At 33.2% G+C, this 27934-nt stretch overlaps 1 protein-coding gene across 6 annotated transcripts; it reads right to left on the reverse strand.

Annotated features, from left to right (window-relative positions):
- Window positions 1-8708: 8708 nt before the first annotated feature.
- On the reverse strand, window positions 8709-27410 carry LOC101512369 (chaperone protein dnaJ 1, mitochondrial). 6 transcript variants are annotated; one of them, XR_003471568.2, is made up of 20 exons: window positions 27229-27409; window positions 27029-27134; window positions 26816-26902; window positions 26463-26554; window positions 24619-24702; window positions 24462-24500; window positions 24139-24255; window positions 24004-24045; window positions 23828-23915; window positions 23295-23359; window positions 23088-23150; window positions 22936-23008; window positions 22440-22531; window positions 21237-21308; window positions 19077-19133; window positions 18342-18390; window positions 18177-18246; window positions 16751-16840; window positions 15766-15971; window positions 8709-9168 (listed from the first exon to the last, which is right to left on the reverse strand). XR_003471568.2 is itself a non-coding variant. In XM_004490341.4 (19 exons), the coding sequence occupies exons 1-19, from the start codon at window positions 27253-27255 to the stop codon at window positions 15980-15982; spliced, it is 1344 nt and encodes a 447-aa protein (XP_004490398.1). In that variant the 5' UTR covers window positions 27256-27410; the 3' UTR covers window positions 15763-15979. The 6 variants fall into 6 exon arrangements, 2 of the variants coding, with proteins under 2 accessions (XP_004490398.1, XP_027187706.1); XR_003471567.2 differs by having other exon boundaries at window positions 26463-26557; window positions 27229-27408; XR_012162015.1 differs by lacking the exon at window positions 27229-27409 and having other exon boundaries at window positions 26816-26886.
- Window positions 27411-27934: the final 524 nt, after the last annotated feature.

A 27934-nucleotide genomic window follows, 5' to 3' on the forward strand; every position in this document is an offset into this window, starting at 1 on the left:
CCCTCCCCCTCTTTTAGTTCTTTATGATTCAGCCTTATTCTTACACATTCTTGTGTTTTGCAACACCTTCAAATTTCCCTTTAACAAAAGAATGTAGTGGAAATTTTCATACAAGAAAATTCATGATGGCCACACGAGATGGCTTAGAAAATTAAAAATCAAAGAGGATGATGAACTTCACATGCGATTGATGACAAAATCAGATGATGAAGAGGTAATTCTTTCTGAATCATGTAGTCTATGTCTAGATATGCAAGATGAGTACGATAGTCTTCTTTATGACTACAACATTTTTATCTCAAAAAATTGCTAGTTAAAAGACCAACTTTCTGAATTAAAAAGGGAAAAAGAGAAGCTGAAAGTCCAAAATGATAAATATCTACAAATTATTCAAGACCTACAACATTCTCATTTTAAAATGTTTGAGCAACAAAAGATTATCAATAAAGACAAAAACAAAGAACATCCTCTTGAACCACCTCAAGTAAAGGAAAATGAAATTTAACAAAACAATGTTGAGGTCCTAGGAAATGTTCTTACCAACTATGTTAAGTCAACATAAACTTTTCAAAAAATAATAGGATCACAAGTTGGGATCTATGATAAAGTTGGAATTGGTTTTAAAACTTCTAAGAAACAAAAATATTATGAAAAGTTGTTTGCTTCTAAAATGGTTTAAGAAATGAAAAAGAAATGTACCTATTATGAAAATTTTGGACATCTTGAAACAGATTGTTACCATAAAAATAAAGGGAAAAGGTTTAAAAAAACATGTTCTTATTGCAATAAATCTATATATGATGGAATCAAATGTATTCATAAGAAAAAGGTTGAGAAAGATAGAAGAGAACGTTCTTACACGGAAAAAGATAGTCATAAACTTTACCACAATGAGAAAACGTCTTCTAAGGAGACTAACCCTCAAGAACTTAAATCACTATAAGTACTTGGTAGTCTTATTATGTTCTAATGTAGAAGAAGCATACAACAATCGAGAAAAATCCTTGGTAGTTGGACAGTGGATTCTCAAGACATATAACTAGAGATATACAATATTTTCTCTCATTTGAAAAAGAATATGGGGGAGTAGTTACTTTTGGGAACAATGAGAAAGCCCAAATCAAAGGAAATGGAGTAATGAGTACAAATAATTATGCTAAGATTGAAGATGTTCAATATGTGGAGGGATTGAAAAATACCTTACTCAATATCAATCAATTGTGAGATACAAGATTTGAAGTTATATTCAAACCTAACATGTGTGAAGTAAAACAAATGTCCTCAGGAAAAGTGAGTTTCTCTCGGTCAAGAAAAACAATGTTTATAAACTACACTTAGATAAATTTCTAGTAGAACCATGTCTTTATGTATCTTGAAAAAGGCAAATGAATTTGTTATAAAAGGGTTGGTCATGTAAGCATGAAAACTATTTCAAAATTATCTAAACTTAATCTAGTAAGAGGACTTCCAAAAATAAGTTTTGACAAGGATAAAGTATGTGAAGCATGTGTTAGAGGAAAACAAGTCCAAAGTAGTTTTCATTCAAAAGACATTGTTTCAACAAAAAAAAGTGTCTTGAACTTCTTGACATAGATTTATTTGGTCATGTCAAACTTACAAGCCTTAGTAGAAAAGATATGGCTTTGTAATTGTTGATAATTACTCAAGATTTGTTTGAGTTCTATTTCTTAAACATTACAATGATTCTTTTGAAGCATTTCAAAGCTTTTGCAAAAAGGTTCAAAATAAGAAACAAGCCAATATCATTTATGTAAGAAGTTATCATTGAGGATAATTTGAAAATTCATCCTTCAAATCATTCTTTAATGAAAAATGTATCTCTCATAATGATTCTTGTCCAAGAAATCCTCAGCAAAATAGAGTTGTTGAAAGAAAAAAAAAAAAAGAACCTTACAAGAAATGACAAGAACCATTTGAAATGAATCAAATGTTGAAAATTATTTTGGACAGAAGCCATAAATGCTTTTTTTTTATTCGTGTTTCAATTAGAAAGATTTTAAACAAAACTCTTTGTGAATTTTGAAGAAATAGAAAATCAAATATTGCATACTTTCGTATTTTTAAATGTTAATACTACATTCTCAAGAATAAATGTAGTTTGGAAAAGTTTGATTCTAAATGTGACAAGGGAATATTTTTGGGATACTTTACATCCTCAAAAGGGTATAGAGTGTTCAACTTAAAAATTGAAATTATGGTATTTGATGATCTTAACATTGCAAGAATAGATAAGACAAAGAGAATGATCAACCATCTCAGAACAATATAAATCAAAAACATTATATTGATCAACCATCTTCCTCACAAACTCTTTCTAAAAGCTGGAGAACAGTAACTCATCCTTCGCAAGATCAGATCATAGGGAAACCTACTTATGAAGTTAAAATAATATTTTCATTCAAAGATGATGAGAGCAACATGGCCATGATATCACAAATTGAACCAAAAATAATTCATGAAGCAATCATTGACCAATCATGGATTGAAACCATGATTGAAGAACTTACTCAATTTGAGAAGAATCAAGTCTAGAATATAGTTCTCCATCCTCAAAGTCAAACAACAATTGGAACTAGATGGGTGTTCAAAAATAAGCTTAATAAGAATGGATAGGTAATAAGAAACAAATCTTGATGGGTTGCACAAGGCTACAATCAACAAGAAGGTATTGATTATGACGAGACATTTTCCCTATATCAAGGTGAGAAGCTTTTTGTGTATCCTTATTGCTTATAATGCACATAAATGCATTAAACTCTTTTAAACAGATGATAAAAGTGCATTCCGAAACAAAATTTTAAATGAGGAAATTTATGTGCATCAACCTCCTAATTTCATAAATTAAATGAAACCAAATCATCTTTTCAAACTCGCCAAAGCATTATATGAACTTAAACAAGTTCCTAGAGCTTGGTATGATAGGTTGAGTATATTCCTAATCAACAATGATTTTTCTAGAGGAAACATTGACACTACGCTTAGAAAAAATTTCATAAAAATGACTTATTGATTGTTCAAGTCTATGTTGATGATGATATCATCTTTGAAGCATCAAACGAAAAAATGTGTGAGGATTTTTCAAATAATGGGGGAGCTTAGATTCTTTCTTGGGATTCAATTAAAAAAACTCGAGGATGGTATTTTTATTTTTCAAGAAAAAAAATACCAAATGTCTCCTTAAGATATATTAAATGTATGAAGCAAAATTTATGGCAACTCTCAAGCATCCATCATCAAGTTTAGACAAAGATGAAAATGGAAAATTTGTCTCTGAAAAAGAATATAGATGAATGATTTTATCTCTACTATATCTAATACAGTATTTGTAATAGGATTATGTTCTAGATTTCAATCAGCTCCAAAAGAATCTCATCATACTGTTGTGAAAAGAATTTTAAGATGTTTAGTTGATACTATTGATTTTGCCCTTTGGTATAGTAAAGGTTCTCATTTTGATCTTGTAACATATTGTGATGCTAACTATGCCAGAGACAAAGTTGAAGCACTAGTAGAGTTTGTCAATTTATTGGAGAAGCTCTCTAAGTTGGTCATGTAGAAAACAAAACACAATTCCTCTATCAACTACTAAAGTTGAGTATGTTTCAGCAGCAAATTGTTGTTCTCAAATGTTATGGGTAAGGAATCAATTGGAGGATTACTCACTAAGGTAAACAAATATACTCATATTATGTTACAATACAAGTGCTATAAATTTGCTGAAAAATCCTATTTAGCATTCAAGATCAATGCATATTGAAATAAAGCATCATTGTATTACGTGATCATGTGCAGGAAAAAGATATTGAATTTAATTTTATTAATACTAAAAATCAATTAGTTGATAAATTTACCAAACCTTTAGTTGATGATATAGTTAATTTTATTAAGGAAACCTTGTGCATCATGAAAAATCATGTTTAAATTTAATATGTGAATGATATGATCAATTGATCAAATAGGATTTTATCCCTTTGGAGGACAATGAACTTCATTATCTCATGCGACCTCACTTGAGGATGTAAATGAACTTGTGAGCATTAAGTACATGGAGCCCGTTGTTCCATATCACTCTTTCTTAGCTAAGAGTTCAAATTAGTATTCATTGGGTATTGACCAATGGATTTTCTCTTTCTCTTTCATCTCCCTCAACTGTTGTTTTTAGCAAGCGAAAAGACTCAATGTTTCCACTTAAATTCTTACCCTCTACACACTTTGTTCCAAACTTTTTTCTCCTTCTGAAACTCATAATCATCCTCACCTTTCACGATCATGGCAAGAACAACGAGAGGTGCAAATAGAGCTACCATGAACAATTAACCCAATTCATCCTTTCCAACCTTTGAACCTCAACCTCTCACTATTTTTCCCCACCTCAAACTCAAACTATTCTCACACCTCAATCTAAAACAAATCCTCCACCAACATCCTCAACTCCTCATCATCTTAAAAAACCAAAAGAATGCCAAAGTCTCAAAACCAAGAGAAAGATAGAACAAACTGAAAATGTTGTCCTAACCGTGTCTGATTTCTAAGATTGATTCAGAAGATACGTTTAAGAAAACCTCATTATCTGACATGTTTAAGAAAACCAAATAAGTTTCTACTCCAAAGAAACTCCATTCAAACCTGCTTCTGAACCAAAGCATGCTTCAAAACCACCATCAAAGGCTCGTTATAAATCATCCTCATGCAAACCAATCTAAAAATCTCTTATGTCTGAAGGGAAGAAAAAATCTCCAATATTGTCCATTCCTAAAACCTTTCAATCTCCAAAATTCTCAAAAAATATCTCTATTTGGTAAGAAATTGAGGTTATCTTTCAAAAGAAATGGGCAAATTTTTCCATTGTATGTGAAAGATACTTTTATTTTCCCAACATCAAGAAAGGTTGAGAAATTAAGAGTGTTACTGACAAGTTTGGTTGAACCAACTTCATTTAAATTGATGAGAAGCATTACCCAAGAGTTGTGATAGGATTCTACTCAACCATGGAGTATGATGAAAATGAGAACATTCTCATCTCCAAAATCAAATGCAAGACTTTGAGGATCACTCCTCAAACCATCTCTGAGGCCTTAAATATTCCCAACAAAAGGACGATGTTTGCTCAACAACACTTGTACAATGCCAACAATATCACCAAAATTGAGGTTCTGAATCAAATCATTCTTGATCCTCAATCAATGTGAGAAAATTGCATCCAACTTCTAGGCAAAATCTATTATAGCATGACTCTTCAATCTCTGGATTCTAGAACATGGAGTTTTGACATGGTGATTGACATTGATTTTAAGATCATTCACCACGTGTTAAATGAAATCTCCATCAACTTGTCTTTTATCATATTCAATATCATGCTGAAAGAATCAAGAGACCCCAATAAAGACTATCATTGTGCCTTATGGAAGGACACTCACCTACATTAATTAAATTATAAAAATGAAAAATATGTAAAGTTGAAAGTTAAAGTTATCAGAGATTTTTATTGTGATATATTTAAAGTATGTCACATTGTCATTTTTTAGTTAAAAATCATAGCGAGAGATCAAAACTGTTAGATTTTAAAATAAGGGGGTCAATATCGTGAATTAGTAAAAATAAGAAGACTAAAACGGTAATTAAATATATCTTTTATTATTATGCTATTTCACTAAATCACGCTACTATCCAGTTGAAAAATAATTATGTTCTTGAACCTTCTCAAAATACGAGTAGATTCATTATACTAATCTATCATTTATAAGTCTTATCTTTGAGAAATAATTTTGAAGTGCAGATTTTAAAGGATTGTAATTCAAACTCCTCTTTCGGACGATAATTATATTCCCTTCAATAGAGTTAATAATGATATACATATGTAATTTTTGAAAAAATAAAATAGAAGAAATGTGAATTATAAGATAGATAATAAATTATAGGATTTGATGCTACTAAAAAATAAATTCATGTGACAATAACTGCAAGGCACATCAGAACATCGACAATGCATGTAATCATAGTAGTTGCACTTGCAGCTGCACCAATGACTAAAATAGAAATTTAAAATCATACTAGAATGTATACAAATGCACAATCTTATTTTGATAAAATTACAAGTAAATATTTTGAGTATCTAATTTTTTTAATATGCTTCTTCTCCACATTAAGATAAATTATTTGGTTCCCTTGAATTTTGGATACTCATATTTTGAAGGCAATTAAAATTAAAGATGGCGGTACCATACTTAATAAAACTCTTTGAGCACCAAAGAGGTCACCTAACCAAAGACCAATATTTTGCTCTCGTCTTTGATCTTGCCAAGACCAACCATTTTGCCACACTAACCACAATCTCTCCATAGTAGGATAAGAAAGCTTCTTTTCTCACCCTCAAATTTTATCAAAAGTCTTCAAATTTTATTCAGATTGACTAATCTAGAGGTATATTTTACACCTATAGATTGATCAATTCAAACGTGTACATATTTATATTTAAGAACATTAGAGGTGGGAGAAAAAACACTCATAGAATAATCATGTATTTTAAATTTTTGAAATAGATTACCCCAATTGACACAGGGTCTTGGACTCAGTTGCAACAGTTATGTGAGAATAGCATTTTGCATAGATATTATATTTCTTTGGTTTAACTGTAGTTTTAGTCCTTCTATTTTCATAATTTCACGAAATTGATCTTCTTATAAAAAATCGACAATTTAGGTCCCTCGTTAAGACTTTCTAACTTAAAAATAACGATGTGACATATTTTAAAATGACTGGTATATGATATAATAATGTGTAATGATTAACATCTATGAAATTACAATAAAACTCTCGACAAACTTCAATTTCAACTTCAAAAATTATTCATTTTTGTAATTTAAATAATGATATGAATAATTAATGCATTTAGATTATTTTATATCATGATATTATATTCTTCGTCGTTTATAAGTCTCATCATTATTTTTTAGTTCAAATATTTTAGAGAAGGATAAAAATTGTCGGATTTTAAAACAGGAGAACTAATTTCGTGAATTGGTGCAAGTAGAAGAACAAAATTGCAATTAAAAGTAATTATTTTTAATCCCTAAAAAATTAGGACCTTTCAAGTTTAACCCTACAAATATTTTATTTACTTTTAGTTATTTTAATTTTATAGGAACTTTTTTTAGAGACTAAAAGTATCAATGTTTTACAAAAAAAATTCAAATAGTGATTAAAAGTGAATAAAAAAATAATTTTTAAAAATTAAAAAATTGTAATTTTTTTTATAACGACTAAAAATTAATTATACCATTTTTTTTTTTTAATTATTAGAATTATACTTTTTTTTTTTAAGCTTAATTTTTTAAGATTACAAAATAATATCCAAAATGTTTAAGACGGTCCTAGACCTTTGATTAACGAAAATTTACATTTTCCAGATGGAGGTTTCAGAATCTAAAGAACAATGCTTTGAGGATTTGAATTATGTCATTATTGACAATGGAACACTGCCTTCTCTGAGAAAACAAGTTATGGAACATGCTCCAACTAAAGAGACTACTCATTGGAATCCAGCACTTAAAGAAGCTTCAAGCTTTCTATGTATTAATGTTGCCAACTGAACTTGTGCAGAAAATTGCTCCCAATGAAGAAGACAATCACTGGATCATCAAGCATGTGTCGCTAGTACTATCTTTTTAAGGTGAGTTCTACGATAGACTGATTTTATAAGTGCTCTAGCGTCTATCAATATTTGGAAATTTTAATGACAGTTGACAATTTCTTTTTAAATAACAATTTATAATCCTCTTCATTTTATAAATGAATAAGTTAGAAGTTTAATGTCAACACAAAATATATATTTATTTGTTTATATTTTTATAAAATCGATATCATTTAAATACCTATATCAGTAACAAATAAAAATAATCATTAATTTTTATTTTAAAACATGACACATGTAGTCGTTGAAATATTAAATATTTTTTAAAATTGATTCACGGCACATATTAAAATTTGTGAACTGTTAAATGCCAATCGTACTTGAAATATCAAATAATTATAATCATACAATTACCAACTTGTCGCAAAAAGATGTTATGATCTATGCTATATATTAGTGCAATTATTTCATTCAACACATCACAATGATGTACAGTAATAATTTTCTTTTGGTGTTAGGCATAAAGTCAAATGAAAATTCAGATTCTCCATGTATATGTTTTTGTCTAGCTTTGGAGCAACATCCATTCAATAAAAAAATGCGTCGCTGTGTAAAAATGTGTTACTCGTTTTATTCTTATAGAATATTTCAATTAAGTCTTTTTCTGTTTCAAATTTAGACATATCAACAATTTCTATTTGATTGGAGAAGGAATTAGAAAAACAAATTATTTCAAATAATATATCATCGATTAGGTTCTATTGTTGTAATATTTATCTTTAATTGGTGTTGCTTATATTTTCATAGATATAAATATCAAATTCAAAAATATGAATCAAACTATTAAAAATTACAAAAAAAGAAATGCTAACAATCAAATAACTATCTTCAGCAAAAAGAAGTTTTCTGAAATTCAAATTAATTAAATTTAATCTAAAATCAATCATGTTACAAGAATGAATGAATTAACTTTATTATCGATTGAAAAAGAATTGATAAACAAAATCAATTACAGTAATTTGATAAATGATTTTGCATTGAAAAAAAGTACAAAAAATAAATTTTAAATAAAATATTGATAATCTATTTATTCATTTTAAAAAGTTATCGTCTGATGATTTTAATTTATGCCTTATAACGCCTTATAACGTATTGAGTGGACCCTGATCTACTATATATAACTGTATAACATGCAACAATAAAGAAACCATTATCTGCAAAAAGGGATTACAAAATAAATGAACAAGGAAAACTATATTGGAAAAAGAATACACGGGGAGTTTCCATCGTTGATTTGAAATCCTTGATGACCTTCACATAAATCAGTCAAACTGTGGAAGAATTCTTCATCAAATAAATTCTCACCATCGTTTAACTCGCAATCTTATTCTTTGATTGATATTGTTCAACAACAATCAAATGGACCAGATTCCACAAAAATATTTGATTTCCGTAGTCCATTCACTTATTCCAATATTGAATGGATCTCGACGAAACTTGCTCCAATATCTCTATAACTGTCATAACGTGACAAAGTGAGTCATAAGCAAAGTTATCTAGAGTTTCAAATAATTAGGATACTATGTCCTTAGATCATCTATTAATGTGTCCAATATGATAATTCAATCCTGCTAACTACCTAATCGTTAGTCCATGGCACGTGGAATAAAACATCTTGCAATTTGCATTTCATGGCAAACTAATTGTCCAATAGCATTTTTCTTAACCTCAATATCAGCACATACTTTTGTAGTAAATTAAAAACATTAAAAATATATAAAAACCAATTAACATATAAGGTGCAAGTAGACAACTATTAAAATATTATATTATAATGTAAATAATTAGATTAGATAGCTCTAAGTATTCTAGTCCTTTAATATTATTGTCTATTAGTATTCCTGTCAATATGTTTGTTTAATATTCATAATCTATATAAAGAACTTTCGTTGTGTAATTAAAACACACGGGTTATTCAACATGTCTCTCAATAATACTCTTCGTATTTAACATGGTATCTAAAGTTTGTTGAGAGACAACCTTAATCGTCAACTACCCAGTAGATTCACTGTCTCTAGTGAATTTTTTTTTTTCCCGACAAACCGTGTTCTCAACTCCGGTTTCCCCCTCCCAGCCTTTGATACGTTGATTCCTCAATTTTTGTCCATCCATCCATGCTTTGCCGTCACGGCCGCCGCTATCTCCGACGATTTTTTTCGACGAACGACAACTCCAGTAGCATCGTACACCCCAGATCGGCCTACCCCTTCAGACACGTCGTCAGAAAAGCCCCCACGCGCCTCCAACCTCCACACGCGTGAGATCCACGCGCCGCCTGCAACCACCGCGCGAGAAGGCGCGTCTGGCAACCATTCACGTGGCCGCTTCTTCCGTGGCACTCGCCTCGGCCTCTTGCTTTCATATCTGCCCTTAGTTTCGAGTTACAGATATACGAGTTCCAGTTCAAACAGCCCCTGTTTTCCCGGTTCCGACGCGTTTTCTAGCACTCTTTACTGACCATGACGTCTCAGTCTGAAACAAAGAGCATCTTCACCAACTACATCACCTCTCCTCTCTCTGTCGAAAAATTGAATAGATCAAATTATGATAGTCGGACCGCCGACATCAAACTATGGATGCTTGGTCAAGGTTACGAGGATCATCTCACTCAAAAGCCTGAAAAGGTGGTTGTGACTGTAACATCAAAATGAAAACAGATAGATGCTCAGTTGTGTAGTGTCATTAAGTCAACACTTCATCCAGATGTTAAACCAATTTTTCGTCCACAACTCACGTGTGAATCGATTTGGAGTCAAGCAAAGGCACTCTATACTAACGACACTCAACGTCTCTATGGAGTTTGTCACCGCTTGTTGAATATCATTACTTCGAAGACAATAGATGGCTCTGTTTCTTTATATCTTGGCAACGTTCATAGTGCACTTCATGATTTTAATGGGCTTTTCAGTCCTACTGCAAGTAATCCAGTTGAACAGAAGGAGTTGGATCAACGCAACACCTTCTTCATGCTCTTTGCACTTTATGGCCTACCCCAGGACTACTTTGCAACTCGTTATCAAATTTTGGGATTTGTTATTGTTCTAGATATGTCTACTATCTCAACGATCCTCCTTCGAGTACCACCAAAACATCCAGTTGAGCATTCTATTACTTCAGCTCCGGGTGAACTGTTGCCCTTGCATCTCAGGGACATAATCAGAATCGCTCTGGTGGAGGACCATCCAACTCTAAGCCTCGTCCCAAATGTGAGCATTGTAATCGGCTTGGACACACTATTGATCGTTGTTAGAAGTTGCATGGTAAGCCTTCACCTTCGATAAATGCAACTCAGCTTGATCCTTTTGCCACTATTCAGACTACACAATCTCCACAAGGCTCCCCGGCAAATTATGAAGATTTCCTCTGACGGATTCAGAGTCATCCTAACTCTAGTTCTCCTACTTCGGTTGCACACACTAGTAACTCATTTGTTTACCTCTCTCACTCATCTTCTCTCGTCTGGTGCGTCTGATCATGTTACTGGTAACAAATGTCTCTTTTCTTCACTCTCTACATCTGGTTTTTTACCTACTATAACTTCTGCCAATGGCACTCAAACCCGGTCTCAAGGAGTTGGCACTGTCCAAATTCTCCCTTCCATCTCAGTTGCATTTGTTCACTAATGATAATGTTACTTTGCAGGACCGGAGTTCGGGACAGACAATTGGCGTTGGATGTGAGTCTCAAGGCCTCTATTACCTTTCTACATCTTCCAAGACGTGCTCTGCCACAGAATCCCCTGATATTATCCATGCTCAGCTAGGACACCTAAGTCTTACCAAACTGCAAAAACTGGTGCCTAGTTTGTCTAAGTTGTCTACTTTACATTGTGAGTCGAGTCAGTTAGGAAATCACACTTGTAGTAATTTTCCTGATCGAGTCAATAAAAGAGTATCATCTCCCTTTGCTTTAATTCACTCTGACGTTTGGGGTCCCTCTCGTATTGTGTTAATTCAGAGTCTAAGTATTTTGTTACCTTTATTGATGATTACTCTCGTTGTACGTGGTTATTTTTAATGAAAAATAGAGTTGAACTGTTTTCCATTTTTGAGCAATTTTATCAAGAAATTAAGACTCAATTTGGAGTTTCTATTCATACCTTAAGAAGTGATAATGTTCGGGAATATTTGTCCCATCAATTTCAAAATTTTATGGCTTCCAATGGTATTCTAAACTAAATATCATGTCCTCATACACCCCAGTAAAACGGGGTAGCCGAACGCAAAAATCGGCATCTCATTGAAATCACACGAACCTTACTTATCCATGGCAATGTTCCATTCCGTTTTTGGGGGGATGCAGTCTTAACAGCATGCTACCTTATCAATCGTATTCTGTCCTTGATGGAAATATCCCTCATTCGGTCTTCTTTCTCCATACCCCTCTTCACCCACTACCACCTTGTATCTTTAGGTCCACGTGTTTTGTCCACAATTTATCTCCTGGTTTGGACAAACTGTCAGCTCGATCACTCAAGTGTGTCTTTCTCAGTTATCATCAGTCCCAAAAGAGTTATCGTTATTATTCTCCTACACTACACTGCTACGTTACATCAGTCGATGTTACCTTTTTTGAACATGTACAATATTTTAAATCTACCCATGTAGCTACTGAGCCCCATCAAGACATTAATCTCAAACCTCCTCAGGTAGTTATCCCTATTCCGCTCACTCGTATTCCTATCGAACCTGTCGAGTCTGCCTCTCAACCTCCACGACCACTACAAACATATCAGCGTTGTCGCCTACCCTCTGTTGTGCTTGTTCTTGTTCCCATTACAGACTCTCCTCCAACACCACCTCCGGATTCAGCCCTGCCACCTGAGCATGACCTTCCCATTGCTCTTCGTAAGAATATTCGCACAACCTGTAATCCATCTCCTCGTTATATTGATTTGTGTTATCATCGTCTCTCTCCTTTGCATTACACTTGCTTGTCTTCTTTGTCTTCTATTTCTATTCCTAAAACTATAGGTGACGCATTATCCCATCCTGAGTGGAGGCAAGCAATGCTTGATGAGATGTGTGCTCTACAAAGCAGTGGTACTTGGGAACTGATTCCTTTACCTCATGGGAAGTCTTTCGTTGGGTGTCGTTGGCTCTATACAGTGAAGGTTGACCTTGATGGTAAGATTGATCGCTTTAAGGCTCGTTTGGTAGCCAAGGGTATACTCAGATTTTTGGGTTGGATTACAGTGATACCTTCTCCCCTGTTGCCAAAATGGCATCTGTCAGACTGTTTTTCTCCATTGCAGCAATTCGACATTGGCTTCTCCATCAACTTGATATTAAAAATGTTTTTTTGCACAGTGATCTTATAGAAGAAGTTTATATGGAGCAACCACCAGGGTTTGTTTCTCAGGGGGAGTCTTCCACCATGGTTTGTCGGCTACACAGGTCCCTTTATGGGCTTAAATATTCTCCTCAAGCTCGGTTTGGCAGATTCAGCTCGGTAGTACAAGAGTTTGGTATGATTCGTAGTGAAGCTGATCACTCTGTATTTTATCGTCACTCAGCTCAAGGGTGCATCTATCTTATTGTTTATGTGGATGACATTGTTATAACTGGTAGTGATCAGCAAGGAATACTCCAATTGAAACACCTTTCAAATCAATTTCAGACTAAAGACCTCGGTAAACTTCATTATTTTTTGGGTATTGAGGTAGCCCAATCCAAGGATGGCCTTGTAATTTCACAAAGAAAATATGCTATGAATATTCTTGAAGAAACAGGTATATTAAATGTCAAGCCAGTTGATACTCCTATGGATCCAAATGTCAAACTACTACCTAATCAGGGGGAGCATCTATCAGATTCAGGAAGATATAGGAGATTGGTTGGAAATTAAACTATCTCACAATTACTCGTCCTAACATTTCCTTCGCTGCCAGTGTGGTAAGCCAGTTCTTAAATTATCTTTGCCAAGAACATATGGATGTTGTAATCCGAATTCTTAAATACATCAAAAGTGCACCTGAAAAATGTCTCATTTATGAAGATAGAGGACATACTCATATAGTTGGCTACTCAGATACCAATTAGGCAGGTTCACCCATTGATAGACGATCCACTCCCGGGTATTGTGTACTTGTCGGAGGAAATTTAATATCTTGGAAGAGTAAGAAACAAAATGTTGCAAGATCCAGCGCTGAGGCATAATACAGGGACATGGCACTAGTAACATGTGAACTCATCTGGTTGAAACAGTTACTGAAAGAACTTCAATTTGAAGAGGCCGGCACAATAACACTAATATGTGATAATCAAGTTGCATTGCACATTGCCTTAAATCCTGTTTTTCATGAGAGGACCAAGCATATTGAGATAGACTGTCATTTTGTTAGAGAAAAGATCGAATCGGGTGACATCACCACTAGCTTTGTCAATTCCAATAATCAGTTGGCAAATGTTTTTACAAAGTCATTGCGAGATCCTAGAATTAGTTATATATGTAACAAGTTGGGTGCATTTGATTTATATACTCCAACTTGAGGGGGAGTGTTAAAATATTATATTAGAATGTAAATAATTAGATTAGATGGGTTGTAAGTATTCCGGTACTTTAGTATTACTGTCTATTAGTATTTTTGTCATTATGTTTGTTTAATACTCAGTCTATAAGAATTTCCGTTGTGTAGTTAAAACACACGGGTTATTCAACATGTCTCTCAATACTCTTTGTATTTAACAACAACCTTAATCCATAACAAACTTTCTAGCATAACCATGAGCTAGTTGAAAAATGCTTCTTCATGGAGCTTCCCAGGTTTATAGATGGAATCAATTGAAAATAAATTATAAGTAAAAGAGGAAGGGTGTTGTAAGTCAAAAAGGAAGGATGCAGGTAGGGGATGTAACAAACTCATCAATGGAAGAAGTCAATCAATTGATAGTGGAACGAAATGGCATGCTAGATGAATGGAGAAAGCAGTTAATTAAGGCTCAAACATCATGGTGAGATAGGCTGGATTAATCTTTGGAAGAGACTGGCAGTGGAACTCTTTAATTGCCTAGGCTATTTAGTTTTCTCCTTTCTCCTGTATTGATTTTTTCATTTTCTAGAACCAGAAATTTATCTCTTTGATAGAAGCCTGAAGTTCAACATTAATACAGCGAATTTTTTCTTGCAGCTCCTTCTTTTTGTCCCTACATATTATATTGCCACAAGTGATGGAACATGCGAAGTAATCCTAAACTTGCTTACACAGTTGTACGGGCTTTATCAATACATAGAAAGAGTTGGATTGGTAGCTTCAAAGCTAAATTTACCTAATATTGTGCAAGTTCATCTTTTTTTCTATATTCCTCCACTGAAAGGGATTGTGGGACATTATCATGTCATGAGGGACCTACTCTAGGGGATGAAAGTAAAAATTACTGCGATGGAGTACTTGGTTAGAACCATAACAAAACACGAGCAAAATGTATAAGCGGAAAATCCAATTGAAAGGGCAGTCAACAGAAGAGACTGCATGAAAAGAGGCTTTAAAAATCAGTTCCTGGAATTTTTATATTGCAGCCTTAAGGACAAGGCTTAAATTTAAACAGGTGACAGTCATAAGATGGATTAGGAGAAAGTCCCAAACCAGGGAACACGTGAGCAGGGGGAAAGACCTGAAGAATGATGTGGGAATAAGAGGAGAGGTAAGAAAGGAAAAGAAAAAGGGAATGGGGTGAGTTCTCAAGTTGGTTACCATTAAGGGCAGGAAATACACATGTTAAAGGGATGATGATATGAGGCGAGAGGAGTCAGACTAAGAGAATCGACTGTGCTTTTAGCATTTTCTAGCTTTTAAGCTGGGGCAAGGAGTGTAAAATCTCTTTAAAAGCTTAGTGCTGAGATTGCAGAGGAAACTCCCCTTCAGCAGCTGTGATCTTATTGCAGTAAATAATACATGAATATTAGATGTGTACCCAACGAGCATCTAGACCAACTGCTCCTACTCTTCCTTCTCACATATAACATAAGTACCGAAGAAAAAATAAAGAAAAAGAAAAGCTAGAAACCACAAGAAAGGTTTGGTTTCGAGAATTAGTGATAAATCAGTTGTGTACCTTGTACTGTACATAGTCCGGAAGGAAGGAGAATACAGCAATCAGGAGAATTTGTCTTTTGACAAGTCCACTTCAATCATGTTTAAACTTTGAACAATCCATCAGATCAGCTCAACATTTTGTTAATGAAGACAAGGAATAGTATCAGCACAGATAGTTCCAGCATAAACTTTGGACCAGTCGTGTATTCAAGAATTTGCTGCCACCTGTAAGTTCAACCAGTAGACAGCTGCTGGTAAAGCCTGTTATCCATTTTGGATCTATATTACAATCAGATTTCACTCAAAAACATAAATAATTAAATACACAACACAGGCCAATGAGGATTTTAACTACCCAGTGTTTCAACTTTCAAGTAACTGGTTTTGATAAACATCTTCGAAGTACTTAAACAAAAAGAAGTACAAAAACAATCATGCAACAACTGCAAGTTTTTTAATTAACTTATTCATAATTTGAAATTAGCTTTTGCATCTCATTTATTTCAAAAACTCTCTCATTTAAGTTCTTCAAAAACACCTGTAAAGTTTATATAGTAGACTTTTTCGCAAGTAAAGAATCATAAACTTTTTTAATTGACAAGCTCCCATAAGCTAGAAGCTAAACCAAACTAGGCCTACATTTGGTAATTGGTATCTATCTTTTGATACATATCTACAGACAAGTATTTGTACAGTTATTGGAATATGTATACATAATGAACATGTATCCCCGACTCTATTACCACAATGTATACATAGTGAACATGTATCCTGAACTCTATCCCCACAAATGGTTATAGGTTTTGTGCATAAACAGAGCTTTACATTTTTTTTCTTCGAGCAAGTTATTTAACTTTCGAAGCATTTTAACTCACTGTATTCTACATATGTCAGTACCATGACTTGCCACATTCAAAAGCTATACAACCATCAAATCTTAGTTGGACATAAGCCAACTAAAACTAGCACTATCTACCACGCACTAAGATAAAGCACACACATACCAATTTCCTTCAAATATTGAACTACTTCCCTCCTTTATTTCCTCCTTTGCAAATTCTTCAAGTATAGCACGTTGTCGTTCGTTGATTGCACTAAAACAGGATGAGTGGACCAAAAGTAAATTCATGCAAATGATAACTTAGCAGTAAGCAAGCTCATACTTGTATAAACATGAGCAAATGGAAAAATGGTCTGTACTTGATAAATACCAATTTAATATGGCACAATAACATCAATTGAAAGCAAATTTCAATTTTTTTAGGAATCTAAAAATGTAGCAGCAATCTCCAAACCATAGTGGCCAGCAATGACTAAACAATCAGAAGCAGTAACATTATGAAATTGTAGAACAGTAATAAAAGGCACCAAAAGTATGTAGCACTGCTTGACCAATTATTTAATTTCCCTTTTCCTTTTATACTTATGGCTAATGTTAATAACAGGTAACTGACAGGAAAAAGGAGAGCCCAAAATAAAGTAACCATTTTTCTAATGCCATAATTTAAACCAGCATCCATAAGGAGCTGAGATCAGCACAACATTATAAAGAAATGCATTCCTTTGCTGCTTTACATGAAAAATAACAAATTCCTCAAAAGATATTAGATTATAAGAAGTATTACAAAAGAACACAATGCTTGTTGAAGTTATAGGATTAGTCATTAAAGTATAGATTAAGGAAATGAAATACTCAGAAGAACAAAAATGATATTGATGTGAATGGTATGTCGGATGTTATTATAACAAAAGGTAAAATACTAGTTTCTCAAATGCCCCTTCTAGTTTCTCACATGACACTCACCTCCCCTCACTTTGACACCGTTAAGTTCCTGTTAACAAATAGAAAGAAAAAAAATTCCTAAAATTTTATTTTGTCTATCTTCTACATAAATGAGTTGAAGTTGAAACTTGAAACCCTTCATCTCCCTCCCTTTCATTGGCCAGTAAACTAAAGGAAATTACAGAAATAGAAGACTAATTGAAATAAAAGAATTTACAAATACATGTGCAACAATTGAAGAAGATTTCTTGGTAATATGAAAAAAGAGAGCTTATACAAGGAGTCTGACTGTAACTTGTAAGAGTTAAGTGAAAGCAATCCTTCAAAAAAATAAAAGTGAAAGTGAAGAAGTTCATTAAGAATTAGTGGTGTTAAAGGGGAGGGAGGTGGTTGTCACTTTCAATAAAAACTAAGGGAGGTTAGTGTTTAGTTACAAATTAGGAGTTTTAGTGTTATTTAAGAAGACTTCACGGAAGGTGAGTGTAATTTGCTCTAAAACTAAATAGGAAAAAAATCATGATATATAAGGAAATATAAAAACAAGTTCTAAGAGATAATCTAAAATACTCTATGAAGTTACAAGAAATTGAATGATGTAACATGATATGTTTCAGATTTCTAACAACGATAACAAAAGAAGAACTTACACTGGAAAGTTTACACGAAAACGCACATACTGATCCCCATGATGTACAAAATACCCATGCTTTGGCAGTCCTGCATCAACAACTATAGTAAATATACTTATCCAGTAACATGGAACAAAAGGACGATAAACTTGTGCAAAACTCTCATAAGGGTTCTTCATTAACCTTTGCCTCTAAATGCTAGCAGTTGTCCTGGTTGAACACCCTTAGGTATCTGAGGGATCATAATTGACTAAAGTTAGATAAAATAGGTCAACACAAGTAGTCATGCAAAAACGATTTCTATGGGAATGATAGAAAAAAAACAACTTAGGAGACTTGATGAATGTCATAGAATATGAGAAAGAAATTTCTCTGTAATACTTCAGTGATCTGCACTCAGTTGACCCTCTATTTATACACTCTTAGCAATAAATATAATTCGCATTTACAAGGAAATTAATGGCATTCCTATTTCCTAAGTGCATGTATGATATTACCTAGGTATATGGCTAACTATGTACACAAATATATTTGCTTCAACTCCAATACTAACATTAATTCCAAGTTTCCAACACTCCCCCTTTCATCCGAAACAAGTTTGATGCATATGACATTTGTGCCACCATGAGGGGAACTGTTGATATTCCTTGTAAATAGCTCATACCTTGTGTATAAAGAATACAACATAATGCTTTCTGCATTTAGTTTAATCAATCACTAAAACTAAGAATTTAATTGTGTTGTCACACACATCAGAAAGACTTAAATTCAAGTGAAAGGAAATGGATATGCTAATCATGTGTGAATCAAATTTCAATTTCATACTGCATAATCTTGAAATGGGTGACTTCCACTCCAACAAACTTTTCTGCACAATTACAAAAAAGGAAAAAAGATACAACGTAAATCTTGTCTTACTTTTACTTGCATATTCCCTGATAAAGTAGGCACCTCAACTTTGCCACCAAGAATAGCCTGTAAAAAATTAAAACTTTGTGCTATTAATAACAATAATACAGAGCTACGTACAATATCAAGGTATTACATCCAGGTATTTGAGAGACCCGGTGCTCTCTCAATCTAAGTCCCTTACAAAATCAATTTTACTCACTCCAGTCCATCCTCCTTCTATTTATATAGCCTCTTATCTCACAGACCTAACTAACTAACTTACACTCTGTAGCTTTTAAATATCCACGTGAAAGTGCAATTACACCATGCAGTGGCGGTAGGTAATCTTATTGCTAAACATATGCATAAACCAACTTTGTAAGAATGAGTTAAGCCCAATATAAATTCCTAAGATGAAATTACAGTCTAGTTCGACCTAAGATGATAAACTTTGTGGTTAATTGCAGACCAGGACCAGTGTTTGTTATGCCTATTGTTGGTTTTGCATTCATGAAGACCGGGGAGAAATTATTTGAGCTTTTCGATTACTTTGTTGGGGGACTGAAAAAGAAAATGATGAGCAAGTGGATAGAACAATTGGAAGTAACTATATACTGTATAGTGGCTGGTATTAACTATTAAGTATTAGTCTTACTTTATTTGATAATTATAATATTAATTGTTACTATGTTACTCAATTAAGTATATTATTTTTGTCTTGGTAAACTGCTACAAGCCAAGAGAAGAAAACTGTTTTGGACTCCATGAACTACACATTGTCTAGACTTGATGCTAGAAGATATTGAAAAGATTACAAAAATTAAAAAGGTTATATAGCGAGGCATAAGTCTTTTAGGCTTCATTTATAAACATTCATTAGCTTTGAGCACAATAAGGAAGTTCATAAAAAGTCTAAATTGGTTGGCAATGGAGTCACAAGGTTTGCTACCACATTCCTTACTTTGCAAAGAGCATACATAGTCAAAAACCCAATCTGAAAAGTGTTCACTTGGTATGAATGGTTTAAGTCTATGGCTGCTAAAAATCCTTAGGACAAGAGGGCATCTGACATTTAACTTATGCCATCATTTTGGAGTGATGTCGTTAGAGATAATGACTCTAACAGCTTTAACAAATCTCTGAAGGTTTATGATAGAAACCGGTACCAAACATAGAAATTTAAGGAAAATAAATGACCTTTATTGATGATACAATAGAATTACACAATGGGTTCCCAAGAAATTCAAGAGTCTTGGGTCTCTCCCTTCCAAGAGTTCGAGAGCTTGGTCTCTCCCAACCAATATCCAATTCCCAAATAATGGTCTACTGATTTTTCCATCAGTTTTCCTATTTATACAATAACTACCTATAAACATAACTACTGCCTAATATAATAACTGTTGCCTAATAATAATAATATAATAATAATAATAATAATATTATAACAATACTTAATAATAGTATAATAACAATACTAATAAGAGGTCTAACAGTTTATTTTAGAAAGACAGGTAGAAATAGGGATAGTTAGTTTGTACCTTTGTTGTTAGGTTATGTTTGTTCTGTTTTCTGTTTTGTTAGGTTAGTTGCTTTTGATCATTTCCCCCCGTATCCTAAGTGTACAGGGAACCTATAAATAAAGGTTTCATCCCTTATGAAAGGATTATTGGCAAATCTTAGAAATTAACTGGTATAATTACAGTAAATAGAATAAATGTAGATCCTCGAATTTATGACTGTATAGAATATTATTTGGTGTGTAATTTAGACACTAATTTTCTCAGATGCCTTCACGTTTTTCTCTTTTTCAACAACTACCAATGTAGACTTTCGAATCCTATTTTTATCTAACAAAGGTCTAACTAACAAGCAACCATTGTTTACAACCAACTTGAATAAATACATACATGAAGCTAAGAGTAATAATCAGACTTCGGAGAAAATATAGTGCAACTTCTGGCTTCATTGGGCATATATACATCATTTTCATTTGTTTGTATCCCTCAGCCTAGCAACTAAATTGTTGACTACACCAGGCAGCGAAAAGGTGTTTTCTTAGTGCTCCCCCTTTTGGGGCAGAGCATCAAGGATGCTTAGATCTTTCCCACCATTAATCAGATGATAGAACATCAAAAAGTACTGGAAGAGTTGTTGAGCAGAGCATCAAAAAATTTACTTAGCACTCACCTGTGTAAAGCTAATATTAGATTCCACGTAGATATCTGCCCCATCCCTCACAAAGACTGGATCCTTGGCCACCTATATCAATACAAAAATATGATGCTACAGTAAGAATAAGTATAGCACATAATAACCATGTCAATTGTCAACAAACATATTCTACAAGTAGAGCAGAAAACTCATTCTTGTTTCAAACAGAAGTATTTAATCTTCTACATGGGAATAAAAATATTCCATGAGATATGCTACTATCTGTTTAACTTTTCCATGGGAAAGTATTGATAATTTTAATTGATAGAATAACTTTTATAGTGGTTTGGTTTTTTTAACTGTATAAAATTAAAATTTTCAAACATTGCTAATGAAATTTCTGTAATTTAAACTATCAATTGCATCACGTATGTACAGTTACACTCTAAGCTGATTGAAAATTTGCTATTAACATTTTTATGTCCAAGACAAAACTTTGTAGGTGAATTAAGACATTGAAGATTTAAGAAAGCATAACAAGTTATCAAAAAAACTAAAACAACTCTGTTAATTACTAAGTTTATCAAATATATTGTATGTTATTTAGTTTATTATGTAGTGAGTGTTGAATTTTATATAACTGCCACCATACCACACTCTTACAAATGAATCCTTGGAATGTTAAATACTTGCCAAACACATTTTCTGGAGAATACCTGGGAATCAGATTTCTATTATTATCTACCTAAGAAAGTTAATCCCAGGAATGAATTTATATCCTTGAAACAAACACCCCCTAGATACTAAATTATGAAAGCTTAAATATGAGAGAAGTTTGAATCGTAGAAAATACTCTATGAAGCAAATAGAAAAGGTTAGTGCGAAAGAATTATAATCTGTTTCCTATCAAATAAGAGGTTATTTATCACAACCATCAGGTATTATGTGGCCTGGATCTTCATTATTGTTACACTTTTGAATAACACGAGAAACTATAAATTAAGGAAACAAGCATGTAGTTTCAACTTTTAAAGATTAATATTTGCCAGGACATTTGGGAATTTGTCCCAGCTCACCAAAATAATCACGAGCAGTGAATGAGTCTAATGTGTATATTTCACTTTAATGATGCAGAATTCGGGTGAAACTAGTCAAGATTCATAGGCCAACAGTTATGCACGAGTATGTGAACTACAGCAAATATTTGGAGTTGGTAACAAAAAACCCAAAAAACTTTACCTTTATTTTAATGTATAAACTTCCATGTCGACCACTACTTCCAGCAGCATTCCCACCTTCCGGCACATGGATTGTATCTCCCGAATCCACTCCTACAGTTAATTGAAAACTAAAATAAGATTTAACAGAAAAACTCCACCTTATTTTGAACAAAGCATAAAAAGGTTAATCAAATCTAGGCAGGAACGTCTGCAATATAGCATTAATAAAACTTTCCATTTCTAAATTATTTATTATTCTAATTCTAATTTTAATTTTAAATTTTAACAATTGACACCTTAATAATAGGGACCAAAGGCTCTCCCACATCAAAATAAAATTGACTACGAAGGATAAAAAGTAGGTGGAGTTGATAATCGGCAGGTAATGAATTTCCAATATGAATAAGTAGCTACCACAATGATAATCAACACTTATTCCTCTTTGATCAAATATTTTAATGAGCTGTAGCCAAGGTACAGTTACAGGTAATTTAATGCTTGCATTATAAACCAACCTGCTGGTATTGTAACTTTAACCTCTTTAATCCCTTCAATAACCCCAGATCCTCCACACGACAAACAAAACTCCTGCACAAAATAGATACACAAAACATATTTATACAGAGCAACCAACCTCATGATACTTGTTGTGAAATTTATGGAGGACCTTAATGATGCGGCCAGATCCTTTACAAGTAATGCATGTTGATGTAAATGGTGGGATTGTAACCTGGAAGAAAATCATGATAACAAGAATTAAAAGAAAGTATTAAAATCAATAACTTCAATACCACAAAAAGAAACTGTCACATGCATGGATCGATTCTTAAAAAATATATATGCTATATTAATATCGACATTTCAATGCACTTACTCGACCTAAGCCCCTGCATGTTGGACAAACTTTTGGGGTAGCATTTTGTGGAAATCCCCGTCCATCTGATTTGACATAAAGAAAATGATTACCATCAAATAGAATATTTATTATGTCAAGGGAAACAAAACAACAAACATTTTGGCTCACTTCACTACAAACCAGTGCTGTCTATTGCTAATGGTGCACAATGGCAGAAAGCCAAAATCCTTCATTTTAGGCCAGGCCACCATTAAACGACAGGGTGGTTGTCAAAAAATCTGGCACCGCTATTTGCCACGGCAGATATTTGACAACACTGCTACAAACAGATGTCACAATGGAAAACACTTTACATATCGGGTGGCACATAGCCACATACTTTTAACTATTTCCGCAAAACAATTCCACAGCATATAGAAATTCTTGTCACATCCACAGTTTAGCATGCAATAAATATAAATATTACTAAACCTCGTCCAAAAAATTCTGTTCATTGGTAATATTTAGGCATCATAGACTAAAAGTCCAAATAACATATTAGCTTTACTCACTGCAGCAATCACACGGAACTGCTGCATCAAATGACACATGTTTGGTGCATCCTCTCGCAGCTTCTGAGAAAGTGAGTGATAACTCCACCTATTGGCAAAGTAATAAACAAATGGTTAAGCTCAAAAAAGTAGGAACCTATTTCAAACAACTCCAGAGAAACAAGGGTTAAGTTGACCTCTATATTTGACGAGAACTGAGTTGTTGCTTCCTCAAATATCTGTCAAGATCAAAAATATTGTTAAGTTTTCCTAGTTGAATACTTAAATGAAATTAATAAAATAAACATATAAAGTATGAGGAAAAAATTTACCTCAGAGAATACTTTATGAAATGAATCAGAAAAATGAGAACGATAAGCATTTCGAAATCTTTCTGCATCATCATATCCATTACCATATTCTGTGTTCTCTGAACCATGAGTACGCATCTTCAATCGAAAAAGTAGTTCGTGTGAGAAAATGAAGGAAAAGTATTGGTTAATTTAATATTCGAAATAGGAATGAAGGAAGGCTATGAATTACAGAAATTTTGGACAGCCTTGATCAACAGAAGATTCAGACAAACACGACCTAGACTAACTGTCATACCAATTTAGAAATTTTAATAGAATTATGGAAGCCAAAATAACTCTACCTTGTCATAGTATGCCCTTTTTTTCGAGTCTCTCAATGTCTGAAATTATTTAACCAAAAAGTAAGTATAAATACAAAACAATCATTCTGTTAACTAGTTTAGACAATAAGCAAGGGAGGGCTACAGATGAATGAAAATGTGAGGGGGAAAAAAGGACCTCATAAGCTTCTCGTATATCTTGAAATTTCCTCTTTGCAAATGGATTATTCTTATTCGCATCTGGATGGTACTTTTTAGCAAGCTGGCAGGGCAGAAAAGTGTGATAATATAGTGTAAACTAAAGGAAACCTTTGATTATCAAATATTAATGTCAAAGGACTGTGAAGACAAAATAATTAAATATATTAAGACTGCAAAACAAAAATATTTGGACAACTGTTTTTAGTATGACCAAAGCTTCGAGAACAGTTTCTATAGATTAAAATGCAGAAAAAATGACTTCCACAAGCCCTACAGAACTCCTTTAACATTATTGTGGGAAATTATTAACTCTGCTTATTAGGATTCAGTTTTTTTCTAGTAATACATTTTTTGGATAAAAGAATAATTCATTAACACAGAGAATATAATGACTATAAATTTGGAGGCCAAGTGATTTCCTGAAAAAAAAAGGGAAAAAAGGTAAAGCAAAACATGAGTGCAGCAAAGCTGCCCAATCCCTCGGCATATGTTAGGAAAACACCAAAAGGATAATGTGGTTTACTAGATGAAACATTAGAAACACCAAATACAAGCCGAGCACCTAATGTTATCCCACAAATCAGCTTCTGTGACTTTACAAATGCACAACTAGAAGGTAATTATGTGACAAATTCTCATCCAATTGTCATCATCACCTATAGATAAAACTATTTCCTGTCACTGTTAACACTTCACAGCATTCATAAATCATTTCCAGTATTAAAACTATGCATTCATGACACTTCAAACTCTAAAATTTAAAGTAAGTAATGTGTTGACAACCAAGCATCTAGATAGATGCTAATTGTGAATAAAAATGTAAGTCACACTCACCAGAACTGGGGTTAGCTTGCTGAAGGCACAAACAGGAACAGTAAGAATGAAGAACCAAAAATAAGAATGACAATGATTTGACTACAACCCACATAAAGTGTAGAAAAAAGAGGTAGAATGCTATTATGCTTTATTATTCAGTCTCAACTGGTTTAAATAGAGGAAATACAAGAAATTCTCTTCCTTGAATTAAGGAGAGATTTTAAGGGAATAAAAAACAAAACACACATCATATAATAAAACAAAAAAAATATGCACTATTAAAATAGAAAACAACTACGGATTCTCCAACATAAAGGTTTTCCTCAAAGTTGTCAATAGTGCACTACAGCAGTGGATTGGAATGGAGTGGATTAACACTATTGAACACGGTTGAGTAACATAACATGGTTGAGTAACACTATTGAACTGGGACAACTGTGACTAGAATAGAAAAACCTAGGGGATGGGCCATTTACTTTGTGAAAACAATTATTGTTTTCATTTTCTAAAATGTGTGTTCATTTTACCTTGATAGAGGCCTATGAATTGGGACAACTGTGACTAGAATAGAAAAACCTAGGGGATGGGCCATTTACTTTGTGAAAACAATTATTGTTTTTGTTTCCTAAAATGTGTTTATTTTACCTTGATGAGAGGCTTTTGAAGTAAGTCATTGTCATGGAGAGAAGATAAAACACTAATTAATGAAGATGCATTTCCGAAAAATTGATACACATTTTGGGAAATGAATACATGAAATGTTTTCGCAAAGTTAACGACCCCTAATTTTCATTGCTATAACTCCTACAAAGTGCCAAGCAGTGGGAATTCAATTTCAACTCACCCACTAAAAGTGTTGAAGGTGAAAACTATAAACCATCTCCATTCCCCAAATGTTGTAATATTTCCAATCAACTCCATTATTACTCTACTCTAAGTCTAACAAGCATAACTATGATCAATCAATCAATCCAACAAATCGAGGGATTCCCAACAATCACTCACCAAGTGAAATGCCTTCTTAATCTCATCCTGACTGGCATTTTCAGGAACACCAAGCATCTGATAATAGTCCCGTTCAGCAGAAGAAGAATATGCTGCTGGAACAACACAAGCATAACAAAAGAAACCAAATAAATGAAAAATCCTAACACATTTAAATAATGTAACTATCTATTAAGCACGGACACTGACCAACATAGACACCTAATTTGAGAAAATGAATTTATTGATTGTAATCAAGGTGTCGGTGTCATGTCAGTGTCAAACACTTATCGTCGGACACCGGGACACATATCTGATCAGAAGTGTCTGTACAAAGATAACTATAAATAAAGTTTTCGTGTTTGACTCCCAACCTGTGGCATGAACATAACGATATCGCAAAGGAATTCCCGGAATTATAGACTCCTCCTTTTTCGTTACAAAACTGCAACCGAACAAAGCTAATACATACAATATTTAACTTAATTAATTTAAAAAACCTAAAAAAATCAGAAAAATGGAAGTGATAGCAATAACAACTACTTAAAAGAACAAGAAGAAAAAAATGAACTAGAAACGTAACGTACTTCGTGAAAGCAACAACGATTGGCGAGAGGAGAAGAATTTTGAGAACGAATTTCCTTTATCAAGGAGAGGTTCGGATGCAATAGATGAAAGAAAATGGCGCCGAAACTGCATTGGAAGAATTGATGAAGTGAGAATCGATGCTTTAGAAAGAGGATTAATTGATTTTGAATGGTTTTGGGATATTTGTTCAACAACTCACCGGCGTTAACAACGTGAACCTTCTCATTCGCCGGAAGTGAATGTGATTATTCCGGTGACGCCTCTCTCAGATCTTCGACTCTCGGGGTTTTAGTTGTTTTAGCACGCTTGGATTTGGGGTTTGCGTTTCTGGGCATTACTACATTTCAATGCAACGACATATGCCGAGACGTAAGGGTGTCGTTTAGTGGTGGTGTAGTGTTCTAGTGTGTAATTTTTTATTTGAGTAAATTATTAAATTGCCCTCTAAAATCATTGTCATCGCATCGACCATTTATCCCTTGAAATTGAGAAATGGAATTCAAGGAAGTTATAATTTTGAAAACAAAAATAAAACTCATTTTTTTAAAAAAAATATGAAACTATGTCTTCGTTGTAATTGTAACATATCCAACTATATAATACATTCTTATTTTTTTTTCATAATTTCATATATTCTCTTTTCAAAAATCTTCATTTATATAATTCATTCTTCTTTTTCTTTTGTGGTGTTAAATTGTAGAAAATGAAATAAGCAAAAATAATATATTCTTCTTATTCTATAGGTGAAAGCATTAACCCTATAATTCTGAAATATCATTGCGAAAAAATGTTGTTGTTAAAGTTACTGCAACTAAAAAAAAGAACTTTAGAAGATAATTTTTTTATGGTCCTTCTCCAATTTCTCTAAAAAAAAATTCGACAACTATATATCACTGCAACTTATT

This window comes from Cicer arietinum, chromosome 2 (genome assembly GCF_000331145.2).
Source record: "Cicer arietinum cultivar CDC Frontier isolate Library 1 chromosome 2, Cicar.CDCFrontier_v2.0, whole genome shotgun sequence".
NCBI lineage: Eukaryota > Viridiplantae > Streptophyta > Magnoliopsida > Fabales > Fabaceae > Cicer > Cicer arietinum.